A 25819-nucleotide genomic window follows, 5' to 3' on the forward strand; every position below is an offset into this window, starting at 1 on the left:
GGTCTACCTCTTTGGAGGGGAAGGCCTTTAACTCAAAGCAAGGTGCCTGTGTAATGACTTCAGCTTTGAATTTTCAGTTCAGTACCAGCACAGATATGCAAGGCATAGGTGAACAAGAGGAATACCAAGAAACATAATTAAAGTAGCGCTAAGCTGAGCAAAATCTTCAAGRTCTCCTGCAATCCTGCAGTCTTTGCGCACGGGTGGGATCAGGGCTGTGCCGCAGGCCACCCCATGCAGCCATGCAGAACTCCTACGGCCTTAGAAGCTCCCCGATGGGGCTCCTTCCAATGCCTGCAGCCTCCGAGCATCGCGGCGCTCGCCAGGCGGCTCTGGGCGAGCACAGCCGTGACACACGCATCACAGAGAGGTTCAGACAGGCCGGCAAGCTGGGCTACTGCTGTGTTGTGTAGCTCAACAGTAAGAAACTGACAGTGAGGGTTTTCTTTGAACATACAGAAGGCCAACTAGCAAATGAGAGAACCAGATGTTTGCAGGAATGCTGGTAAATGCCTGGGACAAAGCGGGGCGGGGGCGAGGGGGGGAAGAAAATTCTTTAACAGAAATAGGACTGCGGGTGGGACGGGAGGCTCTATGTCCTCCAGTGCTGCTGACACACACTGGTTACCTTTCTATCCTTCTTTCTCCTGCTTTCACAGAGTGATTTTGACTGATCAGATATTTTGTCAACACGAAACAGAATGATGTGACGGGATTTCAACCCTGTGGGTGGTGAATATTCTAAGGCACTGAGCACCAGTGTCCCTACTAAGGGAACCATCTCAGAACATCAATGTTACCAAGGATTAATTCATGCTCAAATTTAAGATGTAACATGATCTAGTTTTGAGTCTAAGAGAAATTTACTGGAGTGGGTTCTAGGAGCAATGAATTCAATGCACATTTAAAGCTATGTAGAAGAAAAGCTTAAGACCGATAAGCAGGACAAACAACACGGGCRAAGGAGGCAGAGCTCTTCATCACTCACCTCCCAGTACATCATTTTTTCTTTCTCAGGCTCACATGAACATAAGAATCCTAAGTTTAATATCTTCAAAAAAGGCCATTTCTAAAACTTTTTCTGATAGAAATTTCATAAATGTGAAACAAACCAGAAGCCCAGATGGGAGTCTTTGTGTAACAGTTTCCTTTTTAGAATTTAAATTTCAACAAAATACTTATGTAAATGCCTCTTGATGTTGATGCTAACCAATACTAAGTGTTAATTGCTTTGCTGAATCGGGGCCCATTTGCTGAAATAGCTTTTATCAGTATTGCATAAGAAAACTTAAATGTATCTCTTCAAGAATAATTAAATCCAATTTGTACCGGCATTAACGCTTTCAGCTTCAAGTCTAATTTCTTTATGCCATCAACTAATTTATGCTATTTACTGTGTACTGGCTTTCATCTGCTTTGAACACCTCTGTCATCACTCTCCCTATACCACCTCTTTTCAGAGGCTCAGGGGTCTTCCCCTAAGGTCTGTTATTTGGGAGGGGAACGCGCACCCCGCCAGTGTAAACGCACCCAGTGTGCAGGCGCGCTCGCAGCCCAACTCCAGGATACAGAGCCAGAGGAACACGGCAAGTCCTTCCTCCAGGCCTGATAAAGTATCTCGCTCAGAGCTCCAAAGCCCCCAGGGAGAGCGTGGCTGTGGAAAACCTTTCCCTGGAGCAGAACAGGCCTAACCAGAGCAAGGGAAGAGCGCAACGACCAGGTGAGCAAACAGCCTGGTGCGGCAGTGATGGGGGCAGAGAGCGCAGGACGAGGTGTGCAGAAACGGGCCCAGCCTGCACAGAACGCGTGGAAACGGGACTAGCCTCTGCAGAACACACAGAGACGCGGCCCAGCCTCCACAGAACACGTCGAAACGGGCACATCCCCCACAGAACACATAGATGGGCCCAGCCTGCGCAGAACGTGTAGAAACGGGCACATCCTCCGCAGAACGCACAGAAATGGACCCAGCCTCCACTGAACACGTAGAAACACCGCCCAGCCGCCGCAGAACATCAGCCAGTGCTCCAAGGAGAGCACGGGGAACAAAGAGAAAGATGGCCAGAGCAGCATGTTCCCTCCAGGCCACAGAGCCCCAATCCTGACAGGATTCCTAGTAATCGACTGTATCATTTTAGTTTGCTTGGGATTTACACTTCCAATGAGACTATTTAATTGCTTTTCTTTCTTTCTCTTTTCTTTTTCTACCTTCACACCAAAAACCAATCAGAGAGAGAAGGGCCAACATTCCAGAGGCTGCAGAGCTACAGGTGCTTTGCCCACTGATCTCCTCAGGCCGTGTGGGCACCAAGCCRGGGTGCTCTGAACATGATGTCAGCTGAACACGCAAGTTAGAAGAGTCTGTTTGGAATGGATCACCTGTGTGGACATCTCTGCTCATCCTCCACTACCTGTCAAGATGCTCAAAACATTTTCATCTGCCACCGTGGACAAGTATTGTCAGTGTCGTGTACACTGTCCTCACAATGGAAATCCTTCTCACCACACAATGGTTTTTATCAAGTCAGTTAAATTTCCTCATCCGATTCTATTTCTCTTCACCTGGAATATATATTTATGTCACAAGAGGCCCTTACCTCGGAGTTCTGCTTTCTGTCTGCTAAGAAACCATGTCTTACATAACACTTTCAACATGAATATCGCCAAGAGCAACTGCTCACATCCAGGGAATGACTTTTCCCACGCAGCTCATGGGCACGTTCGTGTCTCGGCCCTTCAGCTGCAGAACTGTAGCCGAGGGCTCCCCTGCTCTGGTACTTCACAGCGGGAGAAAGCAGCAAAATCTCTACCAAGAGAAAACTTTCTGCTGCAACTCAGAGCAGGGAAATTGCATCTGGGAGGCTCCTAACGGATTGACAGTAACAAGATGGTCTTTCTACCCCACACATTTTTGGGTTTTTTTTCCCCAATATAAATACATTTCAAATGTAATTTAAAAATATTTTCATTTATTTGTGAATAATTCAAGGAAAGTATTTGTTAGATGCAGTGTCATCTGCAAATGGATCCTTTTTAGAATGTTTTATAGTTGGGACTCARAAAAAATGGGAGCAGCAAAAATTGTTACTTTGGAGAAATCAAGAAATCTTTTACTAAATTATATATAGCAAAGTACTTGAATACAACTTTAAACAAAGTTTTGATAGAGATTTCCACAAGACTAAGATTAATCCTGAAATCCATAAAATGCCATACAGACAGGAGTCCTGCCTGTTGCTCTCTGCTGGAATAAATATTAAATTCCTTCAGTGTGAGCAATACCATCATCTGGCGAAATCAGCTCTAAGCCACCTCCTGTCAGGTGCGGCAGCATTTGGGAGCATTTGGGCAAGTGTGATTAAAAGCCCCCACAGGGCACTAAGTTACTACCTTTTATTTTTTTTATTGAAAAAGCCTTTGCAAGAAAGATGCAAATTCACACAGGAGCAAGCAGCCCGCTTTGCCTAATGGGTTTGCAATCACTGAGGCTCAGATAAGCTGACTGCTTAGAAACAGCTCAAGAACCACAGTAAAAGATAGAAAATTATTGCTTCCTGTCATGACCAAATATTAAACACAGCTCACACCTAATGGCTCCATCACTCCCCGGGGAAGAAGCTTTATGAACAATAAAATCCCAGCAGACTTGCACTGTTCGGACTTAGAAGCCTCATTATAGGCTCACTGATCCAATACAATTTACAAGCTCATTGGACTCTGCTGGAAGGAAAAGCCACCAAACGTGGAGTCATAAACGTGACGCCCACAGAGAAATAAGCATGGGGCTCTCCAGTTGGGAAGCGAGTTAACAGAGAGAGGAGGAGGAGGGGAAGGAGAGAGAAGAAGAAAAAAAAATAACGGAGAGCTGGCTTGGAGGACAGCAGCACATCAGTGCTCCCAATGAGAGSGGGACAGGAACGAGAGCCGCCCTGGGAGGAAATGCTGGCCCGCGACACGCTCACACGACCCAGCCTCCAACACAGCTTGGATTCAGCTTTATTACAGACCACCTAGATGATCCTGAGCAATGTCTTTTAAATTAGGAGCCCAGCTCCAACTGATTTAAGTGAGTTTTGGACACTTGAGCACTTTTAATCTAAACTTTCTCATTTCACAAAGACYCTGGGTGAAGTTCCACGTGGGAGAGGAATTTTATCTATAATTGTTGGAGTGGGAAACAGGACACTACTCATTAATTGGAAGGTCTTCTTCATAAAGAAGCAGCACACTTAAGAGAGGCTGAAATCCTGGGAAGTTTACAGGATGGAAAGTGTGCAAGATCTACCCGAAACAGATGGTGTCAGAGACACCAAGGAGGGAACGGACAGAAACAAAAGGCTCAAAAGCGGGGCAAGAGGCAGTAACAAGAAACACTAGYGCACGTGAAGTGACAAGTCCATAAAACAAGGTCTAGACAGAGGCCAAGAGAGCGGAAAGGTGATAAGGGGGACTATTTTTGGACACAAATACACACAAGAAATGGCTTTCATTCAGATAAAATTATTCTGGAATACTGGTGTGATCAGTAACAAGTGCAAATGGATCAAGGGGAATGCAGACTGATTTTCCCAACGAGCTGCAGAGATGCCACACCATCTAATGCTCCTCTGCACACAGAGAACTTCTGTGTTGTCTGCACAGCGGACAGAACACTCGCCTCTATTCCAGCAGCACTTTAATCCTTGGGAAAATTCATTCCACTTTCCTCCCTACTACTACTAACCTCACTGATTCTGGTGACTCCATGTGGTTCTGTCCCCCGTCCTTTTGAGACCCCTTACACTGTCTGTGCAGGCATTTAACCTCTTCACTTGCTGTTTACAAGAACACGGCACTTAGACTGGATAAGACCCTCCTGTTGCAGTGACAAAACTCCAATAAATTTAAACAGAGAAAAGGATTTTTCTSCAGTGTTGTAACTTTGCATCACCCAGTCAGGATTAACCCAGCCAACACAGCCAATGTTTTTTACGTCAGCTAAAGCCCAACTTACCTAACCAGGCTGGAATTCATCTCTGTTTGCCATYCTGCACTAGAGCATCATTGAAGCATATCTGATTCATATGGAGCTGCTAAACTCCTTTGGCTCTTGACTTCACTAGACTCATTTTCTTAAGGCCTCTACACAGCAGCAGCAACGGTTGTATTTTATTCCTTTCTATTACTGTAAATAAACAGCTCCACCCTAGCTCCAACCTAGCTGTTTTCAGGCTCTAGTTCTGCGCGCTGCCTGTCCGAGCGACACGCAGACCCACTGCAGCCGAGGGAAGCGCCTCTGGCGAGGGCTCCTCGCTCCCCCCAGCCCCGTTTCCGAGGGCTGCGGCTCTCCCCGATGCGGCCAGACAGGGGGTGCTGGACACGGCGGTGCAGGGCGCGCGGGGCACACAGCGGCTGCACGCGCCATGCCCAGGCCAGCAGCTCGTGCCCACGACGCTTCGGGAGAAGGGATGCCAGATCCACTGGCTTCCCAGTAGATCCGTGCCTGAAAGCAGCAGTGATTTAAACTCATTTACTTGTGCAGTTTCAGAAACAGTAACCTGCAGCCCACAGGACACTAACTAATAGCCTGGGGGAGAGCAACTTTTTAAACGACTCCAAACAAACCTAGCCTGCAATGCGCCCTGCTTTCAAGCCAATGTGACCACAGATTTCAAAAACCTCAAGATGCTTTGGACTGCAAACTAGGAAGGAAATTTTGATTTACCGTAAAAGAAAGACAGAAAGACAGAGAGAAAAAGAATGAATGCACGATGAGAGCCACTTGTCAAACGGCAGGGTAGTGCACTTCAAGTTACTGACTCTCCCCAAACATCCACTCTACTAAAAAATTCATAAAGAGACAGATGGCACAACAGCAGCTCTTTGCAGGAGAGAGGATTTAGCCGTGAACAAAGGACTCTGACTCCCCAGGACAAGTGAGGAGATCACTGTGGGCCTTTGAAGGGGGACTGGAGMGTGTGGGAGCTGGGAGGGCTGCGCCTGTGCGCGGCTCCAAACTGCACCCGCAGCGGCACCGAGACGTGTGTCCCACCTTGGCAGCATCACAAGCACCAAAGGGAACAATTCCAAGGGTGCCATGTATTGGAAACTCGCCTTGGAGCAGGAAACAAGAAAAACAAAACCACCACGATGCAAGGAACTGAGAGCACCTAACAGAGGTAATTGCTAACACTTTAAGGGGGAAACTGAGGCAGGTTACACAACTTGCCCTGTCACTTTAAGCCTCAGTGGAAATTTGATGCAGCTCTTTTCCTCCATAATGTTCTACCTCCATGCATTAGGAAATATCCTTGTGTCTACTTTATGGGTTCATTTTGAAAGGGGCACAAAAGAGACAAAGTCCCTTGGGGATGGCTGAGATTAAGAGAAAAAAAAAACCAAGGAGAGCGAAAGCTGGGCCCTATTGCAAGGCAGAGGTTGCAAGGTCTGGACATGCGCCGCACGGCCCACGCGTGCTGCAGGGCGCGGGGGACAGCAGGGCAAAGCCCTCCGTCCACGCGGTCCCGAGGTGCCTCGAGGGGATGGGCCCTTACTGTGCACRAGGCTAATGCAGCCTCTGCAGCTTCCCTTTAGTGACTCCAACAAGAGTGTCCCCAGCTTGTGGCTTGGCATATTTCTTCCAAAACAATAATAAAAGGCTGAATATTAGCAGCAGCGGTTTCCCACRCGCCCAAACCACGTGCCCAGCAGATCACTGGCCCCACGCCTCCACCCTCTGGCCACCGCAGACAGCTGAGCACCGCAAGGCAGCAGCTCCTCACAAGCAGCCCTGCAGGCAGCAGGACACCAGCAAACACCAATGTTCCTTATCTCACAATSAGAGAAGAGAGGATCCAACAGCAAAGCAAAAATGACTTCAAGGTCCTTAGGAGCTAAATCGAGTTCCCTGAGCAAAAGTCTGGGAACAGCGGCAATGTTTTGTTCAGCCTAAGAACTTCTAGAATTCAATCAGGAGGAAAAACACACACRCTCCCCAACACAGCAGACCTCACAGAATCACACACAGAATGGTGAAGGTTGGAAGGGACCTCTAGAGATCATCTAGTTCAACCTCCCGCACAAGCAGGGACACCCAGAGCATGCGGCACACGGTGGCATCCAGGCAGGTTTTGAAGACCTCCAGAGAAGGAGACTCCACAACCTCCCTGGGCAGCCTGTGMCAGGGCTCTGTCACCCTCACAGTGAAGAAGTTCCTCCTCATACGGAGATGGGACTGACTGCTTTTCAACTTAGACCCATTTCCCCTTGTCCTGTCACTGGCCACCAACGAGAAGAGCTTGGCCCCTTCYTCCCTACATTCCCCCTTCATGAACTTATACATATTGATCAGATCCCCTCTCAGCCTTCTCTTCTCCAAGCTAAACAGGCCCAACTCAGTACGTTAGTGGCAAACACAGTACGTTATGGCTCTAACAATAAACAGGTAAACCAGTACAATGCTCTGAGCATCACCCTGCAATAAACTCCTCCATTTCTGCTGCATTTTGAATGCTCTGTCCTACACGGCTGATGCCACTTGGCTCACGCCTCAAATTCTGCTCGTGTTTGGCAGCCACCTCAGCATCAGCCCCAGGAAAGGGCCCTCCTCCCCCGGGGCACTGACACATCTTTGCATGGTTTGACGCACGCCCCGTTTCTCTTTAAAATAAAGGTAAAATCTTTCAACAGGCTTGTTTCTCTCATCTACACCTTATTGTTACCACCTCTGTTGGACTCTAGATTTCACTTGCAATTTCAAGAGAGAGAAGTACACACATAGGCAAAGACAGTAATCCCCAAACCATGGGTTATAAGCCCTAATAATACATKCCACTTCTACTATCATGTTTTCCTTCCTCCCTATATTTCTACAAAAATATTGTTATTTTGCTAAAGAACATTAACGAAGCTACCAGGCTGCTAAAGCTCTTTCTGTTTTAGTGATCTATTTGGATCGTATCCCTGGCAAACAGACAACATTCAAAGACACATACAAAGAATATTTGGTCACAATAAAAATGACAGACACACAGAATATCATATATATACACACACATATATAAACAGTTCCATTAAGGTAAATCCGAATGGACTCGGGGTAACCAACTCAGCACCTCTGAGGCCAGCATTTTTCTAAAGAATCACCCATCACAACCAGCTCAGCACAGCAGAGGCCGGCAGGCACCAAGGCCCCGGGCTGCCTCCGAGCACACACAGCTGCCCGAGTTGCTTTAACAGAAAAACAAGGATTCATTTCCTACCTGTCAATGATCACGGGGTCTGAGGGAGTCTCATTTCTGTTGCCGCAACTTTTCTTCTCACAGCACCGACTGCAGGGAGGGACAAAACAAGATTAAAGAATTACTGTGAGTTGCTAGTAAAGCACTCACCTGAAAGTCGTTTGGCAAGCTTCAGCATTCAATATACACCTAAAACCACAGCTGAAAACACTCTGGCCAGCATTTTCGGAACAGAGAGGGACTGAGGGAACCRGGTGCCCAAATCCTGGTCTATTTAGCAGGAGTTTGGCACCTGGCTCCCTTTAGTCTTTTTTGAAATTCTGAGCCAAAATGAACAGCAATATGGTCACACTTTAGACTAAGGCTCTATTTATAAAGGATTTATAAATGATTAACAGATGTAATAACCACATTACAGACATAAGAATCATATGTATGGCTAAAAGTCCATTAAAAAAAGATGTTAAAATTAACTATAAGCAACCTACTGCTTTATTATAACATCTGATTTGTTGTTTATTAAATATAAAGTAACCCTGAAGTTCCACATGTTTACAGAAAACTTCAACTGTGCAGCAACACCAATAAAAAAAGAGAAACTGAACATACAGTTAGACTGGATTAAGGATCTGAAGAAAAAATTTCCAGATTCAAATTTCATCTGTAAATCTCTGAAATTGTTTCTGTGATGATAAGTCCTGAATATTAAGCTTACATTTATACCTGATTTTGAATGTGTGGCCACCTACATGATGATACAGAAATTACAACAAGCTCTGATAAGTTTACGATATAATTTGGGTTCTTTCAAGTTATTATTATTATTTGAAATACAGGAAAATATATTTTTAAATATAAATATATTTATCTAAATATATTTTAACAAATATATCTATCTGATCTGTCAAAACATGCAAGGTGATGCTGCTGTCCTGAGGAGCTTGTGAAAAGGCACACATTGCAGACTGATTTCCATGTACGTGCATGCACACATACACAAACACTGTGTGGGTATGGATGTGTATATGCACATACCCCTRTGCATCATGAGACAGTACAGAACACCACCACCCACTCAGGAGCTACTGGGCACTCTTCAGTCCCACTGAATTGAACCGTACTTAGGGAAACAAGAACTGAACCACTATGGCTCTTTTCCCCATTTCAAGAAAATCCAAGCAAATGCTCATTACTCTATTTCCACCRATACCCTCATTAACAAGAGGGACGCTCCCCTCATTTACTCCAGCTGAGTGCCAAAGTTCCTGAGAAAACAGCCTTGGCCTGAAGGAAGGAGCAGCACARAACTTAAGAGCAGAACCTTTTGAGCATGCTCCATACCACAACCTCCATCTGCTTCAAAAGGCAGGTTGTGTCCTCAGTTACACAAGTACCACTCCAAATTAAATTTATCACATCTGAGGTTGTTTAAATTTGCAGAATCTCAATTCTAAAGAATCAGGAGATCCAGCAATACAGGCGCTGAATATATCTGTGAAGTCAAACTAAATCCCTCAGCTTTCCACCAACTACAACTAGAGCAGGGGGGGAAAAAAAAAGCAAAATGCTTGAATTCACTGGAAGCTCTACAAAACATAGTAAAAAATAAAGACTTTTTTTTCTTTTTTTCCCCTTGAAATGCACAGTATTCAACTGTAACTACCTAAAGTAAGTGCTTAGGAAAACTAAAAAATAAAAGAAAAAATAGGTATTAAAATTGTCAAACCTTTGCATTTTATCCATAAGTTAAGAGTGTGCCAAAACTTTCCCTTTGCAAGCTGAAATTGCCCACAAGATGATAAAACTAGCAGATCTATTTGAATAGCAGCACTGTTTCAACATTTCTACATTCCCCTTGCCTCAAACCTGCACTTACTCATCCACCTTAGTCCTTTTTAAAATAAAAGGATACACTAAATATTTAAAAATCCCTGGGGCAGACCCTCTAGCAGCTGTAAATTGTCACAGCTCCAYTGACTCCAGTAAAGCTATGATAATTCACACTAGCTAAGAATTTTCCCTACTCCCTCCGATTCCTAACTTTAACTATGTCTTATGTGCTTCACTGCCTTAAGACTGTTTATAAAGATTTGCAAATTTTGTAATAAAACACAGACATATGGTATTATTTATGATAGAGGGGGGAAAAAATTAAAAAGCTAGAACTGTGTGAATTTGGTAGCTCCAATATTTCATTGCATTGGAAATACCACCAGGAGCAAATGCCTTGTTGGTTTCTAACATAACATGCCACTACTAAAAAAAAAAAAAAAAGTGTAAATTTTAAAATATTTTTGTAGCAATGTTTTCAGTTTTTAAGGCTAGCTGAACCGGACGTTTCCTGCTCCGTTTGCAACAATCYTAGAAGAGATGGCCTATGGCCCCACGGCTTACGTGGATGATCACGTACACAGTGCCCCGGCGCGCGCGGGAAGAGGCAGCCGGAGCGACCTGCGCTGCGTCTCCCRGCCCCCGCGCTTCCCAGGGAGGCTGCCATTCCCTGTCCACTGGGTGTTCGGAAGGAATACTGCGGCACTGGAGTGCAACACGTCTGCGATCCGCAATCAGCAGATCTTGTTTTATTTTAGTTTGTAAAGTTCAYAGCTTTGGGAATTGTGCATTTAGCAATCCTTGTTCTTCCTTTTTAGAATTGTAACTTACAGCTAAAGTCTTCCAATCTTCTCWCAAATATCCACTTTAGCATCAGTCCTGATTTGGAGAACATTTCTGCTAGATGACGAGATCACTTCCTTGGACCATAACACTTTTTCAGCCTCAAAATATACGAAACATTTTCCCTTTATTAGGGAAAACAGTCATTCTTCTCCAGGGCATGAGTAGTCTACACACCAACTACAGTGTTTTTAAAGACTATGKATATTTCAGGCCAAAGCTCAAGCAAATGCCCCTCTCAAAACCTGAAACCACTGTCTCCAAGCGTCTCACCACAGAACTCAGGTACCTCTATTCCCACTGCGCTTGTTTTACAAGTGCTGCCCGTAACATAATTGACCCATTCCAATTTAAGTCAATGGCAAAAATCCCAAACTCTGGTGGTCCAGAATCAAGCATATAATACTCAATTAAAGAAAATTAATGTCATGACTTCAGCCATATTTAAGCTCCTGACACAACACTGACATAGGAACATTATCTCCTAAGTACTTATTTGCTTAAAAAAGGATATCAAGGCCAAACACTAGTCTTTTCTACACCTTTTCTTACTGTGCTATGAGTTGTATTACTTTACTATCTAACTAGATCTATACAGAAAAAAAAAAAAAAACTGATATTATGAACATTCCTGGAAAAATAAGCTAGAAAAGGCATCCCCCAAAGCCACCACTCTCAGTGCCCCATCCACAAACCAAACACCCCAGCAGGCTCACGGCAGAGGCCACTCACACCCTTTCCCCCTCACACTTGACTAAAATGGTTTTAAAATTCATCCCTCAACTTCCCCTCCCTACCCCYCCTTCCCCAAAAAATCTGTCTCTAATTTCAAACTCAAATAAGCTCACAGCATGGTGGCCTTTGTTTTGTTTTCTTCTCCCCAACTCCTCCCTGCAATTGCATAACAAAAGTGTCTAAATTCACACCATCTGGCCGATAAAGCCAYGGGCCCCAGCGGCCGCCTGGCCCAGCTGATTAGAGCTCCTGTCTAGTCTGAGCCTTGTGGCGAAAGTCACAGCTGTGGGGCTCGCCTGTGCTCAATACAGCTCTGTTATTAGCCAGCTGTAGGCCCTGAGACTACTTCTGTTCAAATTATAATACCTTTTAACCCTCTGAGCATTGAGGGCATAGGGGGTTGCTGGCTGCAGCATAACAACTAGTTTCCTCTTAGTTGATAATTGGAAGAAAAAGAAAAAAAAAAAGAAAGTTATTCCAAGAGAGGAGATTGTTTACCTTGATTTTCCAACCACTGGGGGAAAAAGACAGCGTATTTGCGAGGGACCCGCCTAATAGGAACAGTTCCCATTAGGCTGTAATAACCTGAATGAAAAAAATTTGATCTGCAAATAAATAAATAAAGCTGCTCGCTGAGAGCTCTAATTATTGAGAGTTGAGAGTTTAACTTCCGATTGGTATGACAGATTGTTGTAGCCGTATCAATATTTAGACAACTTTCCTGCTAAGCCGCATCTGTCAGGGGCTGAGCGGAGACGCGGGGTTGGGATGCACTTGTCTCCATTCCGCACGAGGATCTGCATGTGTCATAATACACCAAAAAATTCCGGGGGCGGAGGCAGCCCATCCCAACGAACAGGGGCGGAAAGAAGGGAAGCAGAAAGACAGACAGACCTTTCTCTTTATAAAAACAACAGGCAGCAATTTGGACAACAGACTGAGTACAGTGCATTAATTTTTTATATAATGTTACTAATGCAAACTAAACTAGGAGCGTTAAAAATTGATGCTGCCACTTAAGCAGCACGCAATTAGGAGGATTTGATTATTGTACTTAAATAAAATAAAATAAAATGTCAAGTTTAACCAGAACTGGATCCATTCCCCTGGCATTATTCAAAGTGATATGGGTAATGCTGCTCCAGATTACGCTGCATCCTGTTCAAAGATACTTTAGGAAAACAAGACATTTAAAATCAAATGTCTTGATTAGGTTACAGAGAGCTTTTGATTTGGTTCACTAATCTGTGTATTACATGCAGAGCTGTCCTCGAGTTGTAATTCTTCCTTGGCTAATCTATCAAGCAGGAGAGTTCAGTATAATCTGAATAATGGTTTACATTTGTAAAACACTACCTTAAATCAAGCATGGAATATGTTTACAGGCATCAGTGGAAGCCAGATATACAAAAGGTGAACAGTGCTCCACACTTTAAAGGACAGATTGTTGTGCAGGGCTGGAGAGGAAGCAGGGAAAAAGCCAAGTAAATTTTATTTTACAGAAGGACACTCGAGTACTGATGTTTGAGCTCTGCGGAGATCTCAACTGCTAAAAGAGAATCCTTCCTTAACCAGGGACGGGGAGGAAAAAGACAGCATGCTGTGGTTTTGTTGCTGCAAACAGGAACTCCAACACACAGAAATTCTCTTTTTTTTTTTCTTCTCTAATGTTCACCTAGTTACAGAGAGCTAAAGACTTTCAATGCTAAGAGCAACGCATACATTTAAATAAATATATAATTTCTAAACACGCCGAAAAGTTTCATGTATCTCATCTTCCATCTGCACAGGCCACGGCAAAGTGTGTCCGTGCAAACCTCACCCACAGCATAAGCTACACATGTACATACGTATGTAGAAGTTGGTGAAAAGGAGCAATGCTCAGATGCTTAATGAGAGCAAAGCAAAGAGCAAAAAAAAAAACTTCAATAAATATAATAAGAATTAGGTAAATGTATTTGATATTATGTCAACTATTCCCAAATCTTTTAAGTAATGAAACTAACACTTTCCCCTAACAAGAAGCCTCTCCAATTAAGCTACTTTAACTGCTATATTAACTTAGGCTACTTAAAAATATATACATACATATATGTAGTACTGTGAACAGTAATGTTAAAGGCGGCAACCTTGAGTCCAACAGCTTATCCCCTCCCACTAATACAATAAAACACAAAATGTGTTTAATAAAGGGCAAGATTGGTTTTGCCTTTCATTTTATGAAAGAACATTCTATGCACAATTTAACACATTTTAATATAAGAACATCGACTGTTTGCATTGTTATATGTATTGAAAAAAATTTAATTACACRAGAACAGGAAAAGTAATAAGTTACCATGGAAGCACAATGTACATACAGAAGGTACATGTTAACTACAGACCTCCACAAATGTTATTAAAAACATCCTCAGCTGCATTTTACTCTCTAATTTTCACTTTACTTGCTAAAAATAGTGCCTTCCTAATTAAATGATGGAAGTCTCATAGACGTTGCTTACAACGTATGAAAAAGGACTTAGAATTTGGTTTGATTGGGGTTTCGAGAGTAGAGCAAAGCAAAATTAGATTACATTATGTTAATTTAATTAAGAATGTTAAAATATTTCACTGGATAAAACTACGGGCAAAAAAATGCCTTATAATTTTCAAGTAAAAACTTTAAGTCATGCAGAACATTTTAGGAAGATAAATGGGAATATTTTCAGAAGCAAGCATGAGAAGTCTGTATGGAACCAACACAGGGGCACACCTAGCTCACGGAATAAAACCAGCACAGCTCGGATCGCGGGCCTGGAGGTTGCAGATTTAGTGCACAAAAGAAAGAAAACCTACCAAAAAACAACAATTAAAATATATATTTTTTTTTTAATCACTATTTTGAAACCAAGTATTTTTAAGAGTCTCTCTGACCAAAAATAAAACTCCTCCTACATACATGTTCTATGGAAAGAGCATTTTGGCATCTATAAAAGCAAACTCGGTCTTACTGCACTAATTATATAGTGTCAATAAAGCCAGCTTACCTGCACATGACTTCATGAGTGAGCAAAACTCGGCACATTTCGGGATTCTTGTTCTGTCCTTCATAAGTTATGGGCTACAAAAATTAAGAAAATGAGAAAATAAGAAACCAATAGCATCAGGGGGTTACTTAATTGACATAGCATTCAGATTTGAGGTGATGGGATTTTACCATTGCTTCTTGTGGCTTGCAAATAAATGCCTCCCCCAAAAGTGTTTTTAAACAGGGAAGCCGGCTTATATATAAATACTCACTAGAAAATGGCTAAAAAACTACAATCAGCAGAGGCAAAGAGGAGATTTGAAAGCATTATTTTTAAATATTATTTTTCAAGTTCAAAATAAAAGTCCAGTGATACTAGCAACACCAGAGAAGAAAAAACAAACAAACACACAGGGTGAGGGGTAGGGAAGAGCAAGAATAAGATGGCCCAGGATAGCGCAGCACGTATTAACTCTGCTTACCTGCTTAGTGACCGAGTCGATGAGCCTAACATACAGATCCTGTTCAGTCCTGACACCTGGGGCAAGGGAGAAGAGTGATCAATGACACTGCCACAGATACCCTTTTCTAGTCACAGTGGTTAATACATGTAGTTTCACACAGACTTACTAAATATCCTCTGAAAACACCGGTTTGTATCCACAAAGGATGTTCCCCAAGGCCACCAACACAAGGTRAACTCCAGAGCCCTTTCCGATACTGAAGGGGTATCATCATGCAAAGGAATTTCTGAGGGTTTTAGAAATTAGAGCAATAACACTACAAATCCTTCCTTGGTTTGTGAGCTACAGATCTACAGACAGGGGAGAGGAACTCACCATTACTATAAAGAAGCTGGAGTTTGTAATGTGTGCCGTTGTTTGTTTTTTCATTGCCTTGCTCCTGAAAAATTTTAAAAAAAAAATCTACGTATATATACACCAATATATCTTCCAGAACTTATTTGGCATATTTAAAATGCAAGAGCTGATAATCATTATGGAAGCGACAATGAAGTTCATTAAAATTCCACAGGATAGAATCGCTGATTGGGATATATTAACCTTCGGAATGACCCAGGACAAACTACAAAATACTGCTGACATTTTTTCCTATWGGAGTTCAGGAGCTTTTTCACTACCTTATTTGCTATAATGCTCTCAGATTTTTCAAGACAAAACACTTTAAGATGAGCTTGGGCATTTCAAGTCAGTTACTATTAAGCAGATGGATAGTGGGAACACTTTGTGTTCTTCAGTTTTAGTAACAGTGCTGTTTTGAACCAAGAAGTATATTTACTTCCTGAAGGTTATGACATTGGGATATTTTTTGGATTATTTTTCCATGTAATTTCCTAAATGATAATTATTTATGAACACCTTTCACAATCAAGAACTCCTGTGCTTAACTAAGAAAATAAAAAAGGAGACAACAATAGGACGAGCAATAGGAAGTAATAAGGAAGGAATAAGGAGCTTAATAGATGAATTTAAAATTCCAAAACAAAATCTTTTTGAGTCCAGTCATTGACTTTGGAGTCTTAAGAAATAAACRTAATTACGCTTAGTGGATTCTATAATGCATTAGAACTTAGTTTTCACTTCTGCTAGGGTACCTAGGCTGACCTGTCAAGTACAAACAAACAAAAAATAAAACAACACATTTTTTTAATTGTAATTTAAATGGATGTATCAATTTCCCATTGTATTTTCTGACACAGCTGAGGTTTCCAAGCCCCGTTAAGTGTCACGGCACACAGAGGGCAGCAGCTCTACCTAAGCACCTGAGCCCCTGACCCAGAGCTGGTTGTATTTTGCTAGGGACACAGACAACAGGTATTAAAGGTTAGCAGCTCCCTAGGGAAGAAGGGCTCAATTCTGAGGGGCAGGTGGGGGAGAGGGGAAGGGGGGAAAAAAAAAAAAAAAAAAAGCCGGACGAGAAGCCTTACTTTATCGTTTTCCACAAAGTCCACAAAAGCTGTCCTCTCTATTTCCACCGGCTGCCCCTGTCTGTCGTAGAGAGCCAGAACAAAGTGAAAGAAATTGGATTTCCTCAAGTTGGAGGGCGGCTGCTTTTCAAAGTGAGCTCTGGACAAAGCTACTCCGCTGCAGAGGAAACACACGGGATGGGGTGTGGGGAGAGACAAAGACATTAAAAGGCTTTTGCAGTAGTTACGGCAAAACAACAGCAAAGACGGAGCGCGTCGGAGAGGGGCCGGGAACGACTGCGCTTGTGCAGGAGCGAGGCTACAAGCAAGGGCTGGCGCCGGGGCCCCCAGCCCGGAGCCGCCGCTCGCGGCTCGGCCGAGGCTGCCCTCGATCTCTGTGCGCAGCGGCGAGTTACAAGCGACAAGTTACAAACCCTGAACGCTTTAGAGGCTGCTCCTGCTGAATGCACCCGCGGCTTTAGCCCTTCCGCTATTTCCTTTTTACCTGTCAGACCCATTTCTGCTGTGCAAACGCGCGGGGGAGAAGGGCAGGGGGGAACGCGAGGGCATCTCAAGGCGCGGCACAGTCCGGCCTCGGGCCCCTTTCTTCTATAGACGAAATCAAGCGACCATAAAGCGTTCGCTACAAGTAGACTGTCATCTCCCTCATCTATATTTTCGGGAGAGAATAACTAGTTTTAAGTATGATATTTACTTTCTTCTGTAGCAAAGTTTGTCAATGTAGTCTTGGTCATTGACCGATTTGACTGACACCCGAGTCTCCTGTCTCCAGGTTAAATAGAGAAATTTGAATTCACATTAACTAGCGCTTGCCGCGGACTGCAGAAGATGCCGTGGCCCTTCCCGAGCCTTTCCCGGCCTGGAATGACTCGGAGTTTCCCTGTGCCTGCGCTGTCCCGAGCCGCAGCTGCGCTGGGAGCGCGGGCAGGAGCGGCTCCCTCTTCCCAATGCCCGTTTGTCCCTGCTGCGGGCAAATAGGTGCACGTGAATCCCGCAACACGGAACAGTTTGGCCGGACAAGCTGGCAGTCCCAACAGCTTCGTTTCTTTAATCCCCGAAATCGCTTCACTGCGCTGGAAAGTCTTTGGCTCCGAGAACCACCTAAGTTTCCCTGGATTTCTCTTCCTATCAGGCAGGTACCGGGGAGCGCGCGCACCCGCCGGCACTGCACCTAGTTCGGGGCTTCCTCTCATGCTGCGGGTAGAAACTCGGGTGCCTTGATAGGTGATGGAGTTCTAGGAGACGGAGGGAAAAGGGGGAAAATAAAAAATAAAAAATAAATAAATAAAATAAAAGGCGATGCCAGCAGGCAGCCCAACGCAGCTGCGGCTCCACTGCTTCCCGCAATTAGGAGCTTCTTGGAAGCCGCTTCCTTTTACTTTCGATTTCCTTGGGCACAAACTCCTCTTCCTTTCTGCCCATCACTAATCTCTTCTCACTGTGTTTATTAAACCGTCTGTGGACGTCCATCCAGCTCTGCCAGCACCTCCCGCAGTGTTTGGGACACCTTGATCACGGAGCAGCCGTGGGTCGAGACACGGATTTACTGTTTCTATGAAGTCTCGCGCACCGTTACATGCCCTTCAGCTTATCTCTACATAAAGCAAACCAACAAACAAAAACCCCAACTTCCAGGTCCATTCAAACTTTCCCTGCTCGAAGCTACTCTATCTTTTTTAARATAAATATCTTTTTTATTTTTAAGAAAAATATTTTACTTAAAGTGGTTTTCATCCTCTCACCCCTAAGGAGCCCGGCAGAGCTGCCAGGTGCCCATTCGGCTACGAAGGGAATCAGCAAGCGAGCCGAGGGGGCCGCTCGGCGCGGGGCGCCCCGCACGTGCGGGCCGCGGCCCCGCGGGCACCTCGTGTCCCGCCCGACCGCAGCGCTGTGGCTGCCGGTTCCTGCCCGCTGGCGCTCCCGGACTCCCGAGGCTGCTTGAAGGGAGCGGAACAAGCCGGGGTGCTGGGGGACGGCGCTAACTCCTTGCAAGTTCAAGTCAACTTCGTTAACTCCGGCCGGGCTTCCTGGCGCGGCGCGCGCGAGGCGGGASGAGCCGCCGGCGCCGCGGGCTGCAGGCGAGAAGGAGCCGGGGTCCCGGCTCATCCCGCACGGGCTTCGGGAATCTCGGCGCTCCTCCGCAGCCTGGCCCTGCTCCCCGTCCGCGCTGCACTGTCCGCAATCTCCACTGCTGACACAACATTTGGGAAGTGGGGGACACAGCGGGGAGCAGATACGGTATCTGCTAGAAGCAGCGACTGGGGGTGAGGGAGAGATTTGCTAAAAAAATAAAAGGGGAGATGGGGAAAGAAATACAGTCACCGTTACCTTTGTGCTGCTACGTTCGCATCCACAACCCCAACGTTTCTGACCCAGGACCTGACGGAATCCATTTCAGAACCTAGAGATTTATCTTTCAGAATTGGTCCTCTTCCTAAAGTATCTTGAATCCCAAACATTTAAAAAGTCTATTCCAACTAGCAACAGTTTCCTTTGAAGGGGGGTAGGGAGGAGAAAAAAAACGCAGCCTTTGAGATAGACACACACAAATCCCAAGAAAGTGGAAAAGTTCAGTTTTAAAACCAACTTCTTCCGTTACTTTTCTTTTAAGGTTCTACGTGTTTTTAATGCCTTCAAGGAGGGAAAAAAATGTTTTTCCTCTTGCAAAGTAAAAGTTACGCTGATTCAGTCTTGCCTGGTATCATCATCCTTTAAGAGCAGGAAAAGAAACTGCATCCAGAAACTGATGGCTCTTAGCAAGGTCCGCCTGATTCTCAAAAGACACGGGGAGAAGGATTGATTGCTGCCTAATCCAGGAAAAAAAAATGGGGATAAACTGCGGAAGAATGGAAGAAACGGAGCTGAGGCGAGCGCGCGCGCCCGGAGGAGACGACACTTCCCGGCTCGTCACCATGGCCGGGTTGCGGCCGCGGCACAAAACCGGCAGGAGGGCGGGGCCGCTCCATATAGGGGCGCCGCTCGCGCCGCCTCGCCCCGCCGGAGGCGAGGACCGCCCGGAGGGAGCGCGCGGCCCCGGCCCCGCCGCCTCTCCCGCCGCCGCGTCCGTCCGCCCCGCGCCACGTCCTCCTGCCGCATCCCAACTAACCGATGCTAAACGCGGCGAGGCGTTGGGTTTTTGTTTTTTTTTTTTTTAATCTGTTCCATACTTTAATAATAAAGCATAAGGCAATGGCAGAGCTAGTTGGCTGGTGTCTTTTCCGGCGCGCTATTTAAAACAAAAGCGCTCGGGGAACGGAGCGGCTCTCCGCAGAGCTGCCTGCTGAGCCGCGGCCAGGCAGAGGGACGCCCCCAAGCACCCCACTACACGCGAGCCGTGGGCTCCGTCCCGCGAACTTTTTCGTAACATCTTAGCGGGGCAGAGCGCGCAGGGAAGCGCAGCTCGTCCTGGGCCAGGCGGCTGCGAACCCGGACGGTATCTCTTTTTTCCCTCCTCTTTTCCCAAATCCCTCTGCCTTAGTGCTATTTTCCTTCTAGCCCTTTTGTATTCTGATCTCCGTATAGATCTGCCTCTGAAATCTATATAACACCAAGGCGAAAACAGATTTCAAGACAATGAATGCAAATCTGTGCTCAGAGACCATCTGCCAGATGAGGGAATCAGATGTTCGCTAGTTAAAGGGACAGCGCAAGGATTTCCTGCACTCATTATGTAGAGCTCTTCTCTTGAAACTGCTTTATTTTTTTTAAGGGGTAAAAAATAGTTTCCTTTTCAGATTAAAACCTAGCTCCTTCTGTAGACGTTTAGTTGCATTTAAAAGGCATAGCTTTGTATTAAAAGCCAGATTACTTTAGCAGTTTTATCTATATTTATCTATCTCTTAAAAAAGAAACTCATAATATTTTCAGAAAAAAAAATCCCTAATACAGGCACGACGGAGAGCAAAACTGGACCTCCGAATTACTCCGTCTACCTAATTAGCAGACATGATAATTTAAGTGAATCAATACATCTCGCACGATCTCTGTTCAAAGACACTTACCATAACCCCCCCCCCCCCGCCAAGTGATAAATATGCAATGTGATTTTGTCAGGTTAGCCAAAGGCGAGCCTGGCGTTACTTTAGGGTAAGAGGAAAGCAACGGCAGTTTAATGGTGTTACAAAGTTGAGGCCAATCCTTTAGCGTACACTCTTAGTATCTTTGAGATCTATTTTTTAAAGTAAAATACTGAAAACATGTAGGAAAATACGAATACACAACGTAAATGTACAGAGATGACGGCAAGACTCATCACAGGAACAACAATGCGATTTTCTTGATCGTTTCACAACGGACGTGGGGACATTTCCTCGCACGAAGCTCCCTTGTTCGCACGCGGAGCGCTGCGGGCACCACCCGCCCGTTTCTCCCTTGCCCCCAGCCCGGGGCAGGTGAGGTTCCTYTCTTCCCACGCCATCCACGCCGCGGCCGCTGCCTGCGCCAGGCGAGCCCCTTGCCCCTCGCGCCGAGCGCGGCTGCGGAGGGAGCCCGACCGCTCGTTGGGAGCAGCCGGGGGGCAGAGCTCGCGCCGCGCGGGGCACGAAGGGGCTCGGCTGCGGGGCAGGGGTCGCCCCCCGGGGCAGGGGCTCGCGCCGCCTGCTCCCCAGCAGCTGCCGCCAAACTGCGCCCTTCGGGCCCCGCGGAGCGGAGCCGTCTGCGCCCGCGCGGCGGGGGCTGCGCGAGCGGCGGGGCAGCCCCGAGCCCCCTCCCGCTGCCCCTACSAGGGGCAGTCTCGGGGGGACATTTCCCTCCCCATCTCCACCAAGTTTCTCTTCCTTGAATTGTTTCGTTAAAGGACGGGACTTCTTTAGTACTTAAGGGATTATTAACTCCGCATCTAGACTTTCCCTCGCGAGTACTTGGTTTCGTTCTGGAAAAGCTCCTCTCTGAGACTGCTCCGCTATAAATTCACTTAGTAAAATCAGCATTTCAGCTAGTGCAACTGCCGCTGAATTCGGGCTTGTATTTTGGAGGCTTCTGCGGCTCGCGGCAAGGAGCCGGGTCCCCGGGCTAGGCAGAGGTAACGCGAGCAGGTAACTCCAGGAGGGAGTCATGCTCACGGGGTGGGGAGGCAAGGGGGCACCCCAAARGGACGGGGACACCTCGGCAGGAGGGGGGCGCATCCGAGGGCGTATTTGCTAGTTTGCATTTGCACCTAGCTCTAAACGCGGGCGAGSGGCACGAACAGGAGCTCGCCGAACAGCAGGGGAAAGGATTTCTAAGGGGCCGCTCGGGGCGCGTTTCCCCCCGCGGCTCGCGGGGACACCAGCCCGGCGAGCGCGGCAGAGCCGCCACATCCCCCGGGCCGCGACCGAAGCRACAGGGGAGGAAAGCGCTGCTTTTCTGCGGCGGTTTTCGGCGACAGCGTTTCACCCCGACACAACCTTCACCGTCGGAAAGCGCGGCGGGAAGCGGCACGTGTTAACGCTCGGGTCCTTCAAACGCACCCCATTCAATAGCTCCGGCGTCTTCTCCCGGAGAAGGACAGAAGGGAGAAGGGGAAAGTTAAAGCCCTCCTGAAGAGGACGCTTAGGAGGAAACATTTCAGTCTTGTTCCCACTCATTTGTGAGAATTCACCATCCTTCAGGTGTCTCAAGGGAATGAGGTTAAAATTCTCCCTGTCAGAATAGAGAGTGAGAACGGATCCTTCCCCCTCTGCCCACTAATTGGGAAGTTTCATTTCACACTCCTACCGGGAAACAAGGGCTCTAGCTAAAAGCAACTCACTGTTTCAACACACCTGATTCGCATTTAAACATCCAACACTTTTTTTTTTTTTTTTTTTTTAATGTAACGGTATTTATCAAACAAAGAACTCCCCGAGAATAACGTTCAGGAGTCCAGCAAAAGCGCAAACAGCTTATTTCCTTACACGGGACATCTCGCGACACAAAGGGGGCTACCGAAACAACCGGGTGGGCTTCTGAACTCGTGTCATGAGGAATGTATYGGGGGCACTCAATATATACAGATCTGGGCAAAAAGCTACTAAGGCTGTGCTCCTGGTTCTTAAGACCCTCGATTTAACTGAAATCAAAACCTTGGTAGTTCAAGGGGGGGAAAATGAGAAAAAAACAATGTTAAAAATATTGTTAAATAAAAGGGTTTAAGGCAGTTCAGGTGCATGCAGCCAACCACCATGAAAGCAAATCAAACTCTTAATTGTAACATGCAAAACAATGATGTACCCAAGTGCTTTTTGTATAGTATAAAGCCCAGTTTCATACAATTAAGAGTACTTTCAAAAGAAAATTTCTCAATTGCTGGCAATAAGTGACATCCTCCCAACTCCCTCCCAAGTGTGAAGTCTCCCTTTTCCTCAAAGYACTAGGAAACAAGCAGAAACGTGGGCTCCAGAGCTGTGGACTCGCGAGCTCTCCCCGCACGTCCCTTGGCTCCTGTGTCCTGGCAGCAGCTTTCCAGCTGCAGCGTCGCGTGGAGAACGCACAGGAGTCAAGGGCTCCACTGACTGCATTTATAAGCAGTGAACACAGCACTGCTGTGGAACTCACAGATGGGCAAGAAAATATTTAATAACTTCTCCACTTCATCTTTCCCCAAAGACAGAAAATGCTGCAGCCATCAGATAGTCCGAGTCTCTTATTCAGCCCAGTAAGAATTTTTTTTTCTTCCCACTAAGACAGAAAAACACATCTGCTAGGTTTTACATCCAACATTTTTTCTTTTAAGATACCTTTAGCATTTTTGCCTAGCACAGTTTTTATAACATGTTGGGAAATAATACTTTATCATTAGAAGTGAATTATTTCATTAGGCAGATCTGAGAAACCTGCAGTTTGTTTTTCTAACCACACCATGGTTCGAAACAACAAGTGCACTCAGGAAAAATACTTCAAATGGGTGTGTATTTGTGCTGGGAAATTCTCATTTTCCACCTTATGAGGAGAAAAACCTCTTTTTTTTTTTTTTTTTTCCAGTGTCTCTGCATAAAAACTGTCTCAAATATACTTCGTAAGGAGAAACAGAACTTTAGGCTACCACAGCGTAACTCTTCCACAGGTTGTACATACTTATGATCCGACTTGAGTTGTCAAACAGAGCCTCCAAAGCCACCTGGCTATATGCAGATACACCAAAGAGTAGCATTAATTTCATTCTTTATTAATGTATAAACCAAATAAAAAGCCATGCCCTATTCTACAAACATTGATACTGGTGCTTAAACTATATTAGCCACCAGAGTGGTCTTATAACAATTACTTGACATGCTAAAGTTCATACTTACAGATCTGTACAATAAGGGCCTCTTTTTTATTTCTCAGTTCAATTCAGCCCTGCTTTAAACAGCTGTCTAATTTTAATTATATGAATTGTGACTCTACAGTGATGCCAAGGAGACACTTTGCCTGCATAGAAGTTAGAAAACTCTAAGAATCTTCCAGATAAAGGCTTTAAAAGTGTTTTAAAATACAAGAACTGTGAACACTTTCAAGTTTCTCTAGTTCCTCATTTGTTGCACAGCCCAACACTTAAATTCAGAAACTCTGACCAGTAGCACAAAATCACTTCTATGTAAACTAGTATTGGTAGCATGAATGTATTACTTGCACAGGTATCTGGTGCATATCTTGTTGAGCCGTTTTGATTGACCTAAAGAACAGTTCCCAGCTAGGGCTACCTAGGAAAGCATCAGTTCCTGAAGTACAGTCATTTTCCAGGCATGCAGATAGAGACTTTTCAAAGAAGAGACACTTGCTTCCTAAGGGGAAAGTAAACTGCTCTTCATGCTTGCATAACCCAAGCGAGCAAGGAGACCCACCTCAGACTTTAATGATTATGGGGTTTGGTCCAATTGTTGGAAACATTTTGACTTCAATGGGATTTGGATCAGACCAGACCAGTGTTATTGAGAAGTCATTATGAGCTCTATCATAGTATTTGCTTTTCTTATTTTTAGACTCATTTTTCACTCGGTTTCAGTGTTTGTAAAGCGCTAAAGATACCACAGAGAGAAACTCCCCAACCTCACCCCGTAGTACTCTTTGATAGACTGAGAAGCTGAGGCACAAGCTCTACTGCTTAAAACCAGAACCAGAAAGTAGGACCAGCAAGGCTAAGYCAGAGGCTAAGAAAGTCTATATTTACAAGATGAACTCAAGCCTGATGTTCTTGTACTTGGACAAGCACATTAAATTCTCATACGATAAAGGAAAATATCTAAATAGTAACTTACAGTATGAAAAATGGATCTCTTTCTTCAAAGCTTAAGACTCGGTCAATTTATTTTTATKTTTTTAAGAAACAAGTTAAAGGCAAATCAGAACTAGTTGATAACATATATAACCAAAGAATCCAAGTTAGATCTCACTCTGATGAAAGATACCTAGCTCAAAACAAAAAGGGACCTTTATGAAACCTAGTCAGTGCTGTGCACTGGGTAGATTCCCTCACTTCACTATAAATCATGAGCCATTCTACAGTGCAGCAGCTGCTGCAGGAAGCCATAATATGAGCTCACATACATTTCTCCTTATTTTATTCTCCTACGTATAGGAGAAACACTAAGAACTACCACATGAGCTGTGATTCATCAAAAGATGCCTCTACTTGGGACAGTCCTTTCACGACTGACGCACCACTACATGTATTCACTGTGCACCCACTGAGTAACACACAGTGGGGGAAAGAGGGAAGACAGAACCAGTTTTCCTGTGCTTTTCCTTCATCCTATTTTTCTAATATTTACCTACTTGCCAAAGATAGAAGCCTTTAGTGACTCCAAGTCCCCAGGACTTCAGCAAAAACACAATGGATGAACAGGTTCAGCGGGTTTCAGAGAGAGCCCTGAGCAGACGCAGTTCTCTGTGGTCCACATATATTTTGTGGTTTTAGGGAAGAAAAACACCCTATGTTGTTTTCAAGYGCATGTGTTCAGAGCATCTGAAGGGTAGAATATGTTGAAGCATATGGCATATAATTTCCTTTCCTCCATTCATAATCTGCCACAAGTCAGCGAGATCAGTTCTAGCAAGAACAATTTTTTTTCACACTCATACTCCTTCTAGGTGGCCCATTTAGTAATCACCYAGATACAAATCAGTAAAGTGTAAATCATTATTATTCCTATGGATGGATGAAGCATTTTGCTGATAGTGAGTACATACTGGAGATCTTCAACAGTTACCAGCTGCTTGCTTCTTCCATTGATATCCAAGTTAAATGCAGAAACAGTCCAGGATGATGCTACCAACTTGTGCAATACTCAGTACATGCAG

The 25819-nt window shown here is 45.1% G+C and overlaps 1 protein-coding gene across 1 annotated transcript in view; it reads right to left on the reverse strand.

Annotated features, from left to right (window-relative positions):
* Nucleotides 1–19403, reverse strand: part of EBF2 (early B cell factor 2) — a 93501-nt gene extending 74098 nt beyond the window's left edge. The window contains exons 1-6 of the mRNA XM_026043511.1: nt 18911–19403; nt 16583–16739; nt 15474–15537; nt 15117–15172; nt 14654–14727; nt 8241–8309 (exon numbers count right to left, since the gene is read on the reverse strand). Of these exons, the coding sequence (XP_025899296.1) occupies nt 8241–8309; nt 14654–14727; nt 15117–15172; nt 15474–15537; nt 16583–16739; nt 18911–19041 (551 nt within the window). The 5' untranslated portion in view covers nt 19042–19403. The remainder of the gene's footprint in view (nt 1–8240; nt 8310–14653; nt 14728–15116; nt 15173–15473; nt 15538–16582; nt 16740–18910) is intronic.
* Nucleotides 19404–25819: the final 6416 nt, after the last annotated feature.

This window comes from Nothoprocta perdicaria, unplaced genomic scaffold (assembly GCF_003342845.1).
Source record: "Nothoprocta perdicaria isolate Ctin4 unplaced genomic scaffold, notPer1 scaffold_103, whole genome shotgun sequence".
Taxonomy (NCBI): domain Eukaryota; kingdom Metazoa; phylum Chordata; class Aves; order Tinamiformes; family Tinamidae; genus Nothoprocta; species Nothoprocta perdicaria.